This window comes from Pungitius pungitius, chromosome 18 (genome assembly GCF_949316345.1).
Source record: "Pungitius pungitius chromosome 18, fPunPun2.1, whole genome shotgun sequence".
Classification (NCBI taxonomy): domain Eukaryota; kingdom Metazoa; phylum Chordata; class Actinopteri; order Perciformes; family Gasterosteidae; genus Pungitius; species Pungitius pungitius.
Window position 1 is genome coordinate 1,761,325 of NC_084917.1, and position 6,483 is coordinate 1,767,807.

Sequence of the window (6,483 nt, forward strand, 5' to 3'; positions counted from 1 at the left end):
TCACATTGTCGACCCACAGTCTGTGGGTCTAAATATCAGACTTTATATCAGAATATCAGAGAGATTTTAACCCAAAATGTGATCTTTCCCTCCACCTAGACCTTTTGTCTTTGTGCCTAAACTTGACCAAACCTTTTTACAGTTTACATTTGATTTTAAATGACATCAAACCGATGGGAATGTGGTTGTGGTTGTTTGCGGAGCATCAGATCAAAGAGACACAGATAAACATGTCGTCATTATGGGAGCAAATCAAACACAGGAAACACAGACGAGTGCTTTGTCATGCGCGGCCGTTTTATTACAAAAAGATTTATACAAATTGAACTGCATAACGCGTTCCCTTTCAGGAATGTTGATCATGTACGTAAGTTACATCTGTAAGAGTCTTCACACAAAGCAGAAACAACAACAATACCAATTCCACCCAACACAAAAGGACACTTTAAGTTTTATTCAGCAACAATCAGAACGGGAACAAAAATATTCAAAAGCAAATAGAAAGTATGTAATATGACATCAGTGTCTGAGTTTCTCTTATTTTTCATTAAATTGTAGACATGTGCATTTAAATTTTAAGAAATGTCGTCCAATCGGAGGGGCCGACCGGGTGGATCTGGTCTTTTCTTTTTCGGGTCAGTTGTTGAAGCAGAAGTCCTCCACGTTGTTGAGTTTGATGCTCTGCAGCTCCGGGCGCTGCAGCAGCCGGTAGCTGAACGACACCCGGCTCACGAACCTCCCGCTGGACACCATCCTCACCACCGCGTTGTCGCAGCCGACCTTCACCCGGGCTGCGGGGGGAGAAGGCGTCAGCTGGTTCTGATAAGGTGGACGGGGAGGGGGATGGGGAGGGGGCGGGGGGGGGGGTACTCACTGGGTCCGCTGAAGGAGGCGCAGAGGTCCGTGATGGGCAGCAGCTTCGACGTGTCGATGCCGCTTCCTCCCAACAGCTGCACAAAGTCCCCAGATTCTGCACAGCCGGGCGTGGAGCTCTGAGGAGGGACGAGCGGGCCTCATGCACCAGGTTCTGAATGATCAGGAAGGACCACTACTGGTGGACGTGTGTCCCTCAAACAGGACGTACAGCCAGAAGGCTCAACTCCACACCCAACCATTAAAGTTAGGGTCCTAAAACCAAAACAGGCTAAAGGATGCTGACATGAAGGGCTGCTGCAGCCAACACTTTGATGTCAGATGGTCATTTTATTACCATTGTTTATACAAGAAATATGGATTTTGCACCTTCATCTCTTCTGTACTGAAGACGTGGCAGAACTGAGTAAAAAGAGTTGAGGAGACAGTAGAGTGAAAGACACAGCGTGTCCCCGCTCACCCTGGGATGTTCGCTGTTGTGTCCCAGGCTGAACTCGGACACGTCGATCTCCGCGGGGTAGATGATGGAGAAGCTGCAGTTCCTGCGCTGCTGCGGGATCACCATCGTGTAGCTTCCCTCCGTTGCCTGGGAGATGACATTACAGGCTGCAAGGGGACAGGAGACGGGAAAGGGAAGGAGGGGAGTCCCTGGTTCAGTCCCTGCCCTCACCACGGACTCACACACCCCGTCGAACACCCCGGCAGCGTCACTCACGGAGCGGATTGGCGTGCTTCCGGACCGTCAGGGCGAAGCCGCTCCCGGCGGCGTGGAGGCGGAAGAAGACCATGGCCACGTTCTGAGAGGAGCGCACACTCCTCCTCGGGGAGTCGCAGTAATCCACGTAGCGCTCGTACGCAGGCAGCGGGTGGTCCTGGGAGCTGGGGAACTTCTCTCCCTTCATCACCCAGCCGTCAAACACCTGCGGGGGGGGTCGATGGTTACACTGACGGAACAGTTTGATTGGATGGAAAGGATGAAAAACAATCCCGTTCGGGCTGTAGCTCCTAAACCAGAACCAGGTGACCTTCCACAGGGGATATGAAGGTAAACATGGAGCTACATGCAACAAACACGTGTTTCTCATGGATGATCTACTGGAGATTCTGCTTCTTTTGGCAGACCAGAGGAAAGAAAACATCCAATCTATCCGTGTCAGAAGAAACAAGTGACCCTTTGGTAATTTGAGAAAACAAAGGAGAGTTGTCTTCATAAAGTGTACTTTCATTTTATTCACACTTCTTTAAGAAGGACTTTTATTCTACAGCCTCTAGATGACCGCGTGCTGTTACCGTGACGAAGTCTCCGGCGCTGCAGTCGATGTGCACGCGCTCCAGGTCCACGGTGATCAGCTGGTCGGGCTCCGCCACGAGGAAAGCCGCGCAGCTCAGCTGAGGACTGTCCGCCGTGAAGGAGAAGTGTCCCTCCAGCGCCACCATGTCCAGACAGCCTGCGGCACGCGCACACGCACACGCACACCTCATTATGCCAATAAGAACACGTTTAAACTGAAAACAACAAACGTCCTGCTAAAAATACAAGAACAAATGTAATTCATTTAATAATATTTAATAATTGGTGAGGACCAACAGAAGTGTCATGTGACTCACGCAAAGGCCGCCGGTACATGATCTCCTCAGGTGTCTCCCTCTTCGGCTCCGAGTCAAAAAACGAGAATAATTCATCTTTGGAGATCTCGTTGTTCTGCGGAGGAAGAAGAGAAGACGAAGAAGATGATGGAGTTGACCTCACGCCCTCAGTGAGGAACCAAGGGGGTTGAGGAGCTCACCTCGATGTGTCGCGAGTCTCCCTTCAGCACGCACGCGCACAGCACGAGGAAGAACAGCTGCTCTCGGAACGTGCGCTCCATCACGCGCATCTCGGTCTGCAGAAGGAGGCGCACCTGAGCGGAGGAGAGTGGGAGCCGCAGCGAGAGCCGCCGCGTCTTATAGGGGCGCGCTCGTGACGGGGGGGGGGGGGGGGGGCGAAGGGGGGGGTCTATGGACATTTCTAATCAGTGAGTTGAAGTGTGAGTTCATTTGGCTTAGTAAAACTTTATTTAACATTTACTACAATCAGACGGAAGTCGTGAAATGAGCCCCAGACAAAACAAACCAATGTATGCAAATAAATAGATTTTTTTGGGATGTCGTTTCTTCATTATTTCTCATAACTATGTGATTCATTATCAATACTTATACTTATATTGAGATCTTCTTTGCTTCGGGGCAGCGAGTTCACGGCACCGAGGACCACTGAGAACTTCAGCTGAGGGAAAACATCACTGAATCCATGTAGAATAACAGACATCAGTCCGTGGATCCAACGTTTAGTTGTTTTTTTAAGGTGTGTGTGTCACATGTCATTTATTTGTGCTTTTGACAGCTGCCGATTTTAAAAATAGGTCATTCAATTACATATATTTTTACTCACATTACGATGACTAATTTGTAAGGCTGCCAACATCAATGCGTGAATCTGCGATTAATGTGGCCGAGATCAATGCGATATGATATTTTAATGCAGTTTACGCAACTTTATTTACTCAACAAAGTTGACCCTGGAAACGAAGCCAGTCAGTCAGACAGGAGAGCGAGGCAGTAGCTGAAGATGGAGAGCGCTTTTTGGGACATAGGATTTCCTCCTTGTGTCAAACAGATGGGGGAACGGACCACCTCACGCACTGCTAGGCTACGCTAGCAGCTAGGCTACTTCCATCTAAACATCTACCCAGCAGAGGACCAGCGTGTCAACAATAACTTTAAATTGCAATTAATGTATTTCACAATGTATGATGAATTAGTATTTTTTTTAATCTATTGACAGCCCTACTCATTTGAAGAATTTAAACATTTTGACTTAAAACCATTTCCTGCTACAGGGAGGTTCTTTGGGCTGCTGGATTTGCAGAGATGCTCTTTCTTTGGCCCTGACGGTTGAGTCACTGGTGACGTCACAAGGCTCCATCCAATCAGATGCTGCACATGCCATTCCTCAGTCGGGACCAAAATGGTGGGCAGCTTGTTATGGTCATGCTGCCAAAAGTAGAACTAACTGTTCACAAAACATTGATTCACCAGTTTGAGCAAATGAAATCTCCCTTTTTGTCCCGTGCAGCTCTCGATGTTTCAGGTAACGCTTCCTTCTTTTGATCAAAGGTCAGAAGGCTCAACTTATACTTCACGTCCAGGGGCTGCGACCTGACACATGCATTAGAGGAACAGACCCAAAAGAAACCAAACGCATCCATTTGTAACTGTTTGCAACGGTTTTAGAGGTGAAAAAGTTTATTAAAAATGGAAACCGATAAACGCAGAGGGCCGATAGCAGCACACGCCTGGCCATGTGGACACGGGCCTCGTATCAGCTGATGAACGGGGCTCGTATCAGCTGATGAACGGGCCTCGTATCAGCTGATGAACGGCCCTCACACCCGCCAGACACCCAAATGAAAACCTACACCTGCAGCCAAAGGCTCTTTTTTTAGCCGTTTACGGTGTAGTAAGAAAATTGCATTTCTTATCACGCGATGGCCTACCACCCCTCGCCTTATTGACGGGCCCGGACACGGCGAGGGACGATCGTATCGCAGCGATGACGCGAGCCGAGGGACAGCTGGGGGATTAAAAAAAGGATATTGGATCTTTGCTCAAAATCTCAAACCACGTCATATGACATGTGACTTGGTTACAGCTTGTTTAAGCAGGTCTGCTGCAATCAGTGCATGTAAATACAATATTTATACACACTATTAAAACATTTACAGAACAAAGGCCATGTTAAAAGTCCTTTGTTATGAACTGGTCGTTTTAAATAGTTATCGGACAATTTTCTATGTGAAAGGTCAAAGGTTACCATCCTAGCAAGTTAGCTTCGAAGCTAACGCAGCCTCTCCTCAGGTCACAATCAAACACACGGCAGAGGAACACAGGAAGCATAATGCAAAAATCACAAAGAAAAAGGTCTGTGACCTCATCTGTGTGTGTGTGTGTGTGTGTGTGTGTGTGTGTGTGCGCACAAATATCCACAGACAAACACCTCAAGTGTGAAAGCCTCCTTTGTGGATCAAAGAGTCCGTACTGTGTGTGTGTGTGTGTGTGTGTGTGTGTGTGTGTGTGTGTGATTCAGTTGAGTCATGCATAATTCAGATTTGGGGAAACAAAGACCTGCTTATGTCATAATAAGCTACACATTCTTGCAAGCTGAGCAGAAGAGACTGAAATCCGGCTTCTGGTGAACAGGATGAGAGCTCATTCATCTTCAGCTTTTATGTGTCTCCCAGGAATTTTACACATTCGTACATCTGACACAAAAAGAATACTCTGCGTTCAATTCATCCGGTTTTAGGGTTTTATATTGGCGGTAAGTCAATTTCCCTTTTGATCTGTTTGTTTAATTTACATCCATCAGTCTTCTTTTAAAATGATATTTGTTGTGTTATGGACCCGTATCTGATGTTTCTCTTCACTTTTCCACCAATAAAGTCTTATTTTGTGTCCCTTTGATGGGTTTTCACTGGATTCCAGCATAAGGTTTCCTCCTCTTATTCACTTGTTCTGATCACGGTCAGCTAATAATATAACAATAAATAAAGATGGAGGTGATCAAATCTCATCCACTGAGCTTCTGGTGCTCTCTGCTGGTCAGCTGACGAAGCTGCAGAACATTTACTTTCATCCACTTATTTCCGTGTTTCCCACCGAGAGGCTTAAACCATGATTGAAAGAATGAATAGAAGGTCACTAATAAAATCCAAACTCAGAAAAAACACTGAAGAAAAGTCATGACGTCTTGTGTTACGTTATCTTTCTTTCAATAAATGAATAAATAGGAAGGGGGGCCTTCCACAGTCTTTTACCCTTAGAAAAAATTAAAAAATGAAAACGTGAAGGTTAGAGGCCTTGTGCTAAATGCTAACCAGCGTGCTAACACGCAGATGTTTGCTGTCTTAGCAGTTAGCATGCTAACATTCGCTACCCAGCACTAAACGTTCAGTACAGCTGAGGCTGATGGGAACGTAGTTTTAATTGTTCTCAAAATGTACATTATAAAATGATCAGTTAAAGAGAAGTCAAAAGGTCATCTGTCCCGGTGTGGGTTTGTTTCCTCTTTTATTCATTAATTTGTTTCCTAGCTCTCGTTGCACCTGTTAGCTTCACTTCCTGTCGCGTCGTCCCCTGTGACTTTCTGCCGTGTCTCTGATTGTTTCCACCTGTGTCCAATCACCTGCACCCCTCCAAGTGTATTTAAACCATGTGTGTCTCTAATTCATTGGCAGTGTTTCTGTGTCGGTGAGGTCCTGGTCCTGGTCCTGGTCCGGGTCCGGGTCCACGGTTTGCACCCCAGAATTTTGAAAATCTGCGTCCTCGTCCTTTCCCCAGGACATGAAAGACGCTTCAGGCCTGTGAAAAGCTCTTTGTGGATGTGGAACAACTTATAGAAGGCTGTTGGTGTGGAGTAGAGCTGTATTTATAGCATTCCCCCCCCCCCCCCCCTTCCCCCCCTTCCCCTCTCCCCCCTTTATTGTCCCGCCCGGTCCTCTGAAGCAGCCTCTCTGTTAATTATCCTCAACAAGGGGCCCTGAGACCGAAGCTGCCTCAGTGACACACGAC

The 6,483-nt window shown here is 47.1% G+C and overlaps 1 protein-coding gene across 1 annotated transcript; it reads right to left on the reverse strand.

The window, feature by feature from the left end:
- Positions 1–276: 276 nt before the first annotated feature.
- crhbp (corticotropin releasing hormone binding protein) lies at positions 277–2,781 on the reverse strand. Its single transcript, XM_037484942.2, has 7 exons — positions 2,661–2,781; positions 2,482–2,575; positions 2,164–2,321; positions 1,589–1,793; positions 1,334–1,479; positions 875–992; positions 277–791 (listed from the first exon to the last, which is right to left on the reverse strand). Exons 1-7 carry the CDS (start codon positions 2,748–2,750, stop codon positions 637–639), a joined length of 966 nt encoding a protein of 321 aa, XP_037340839.1. The 5' UTR covers positions 2,751–2,781; the 3' UTR covers positions 277–636.
- Positions 2,782–6,483: the final 3,702 nt, after the last annotated feature.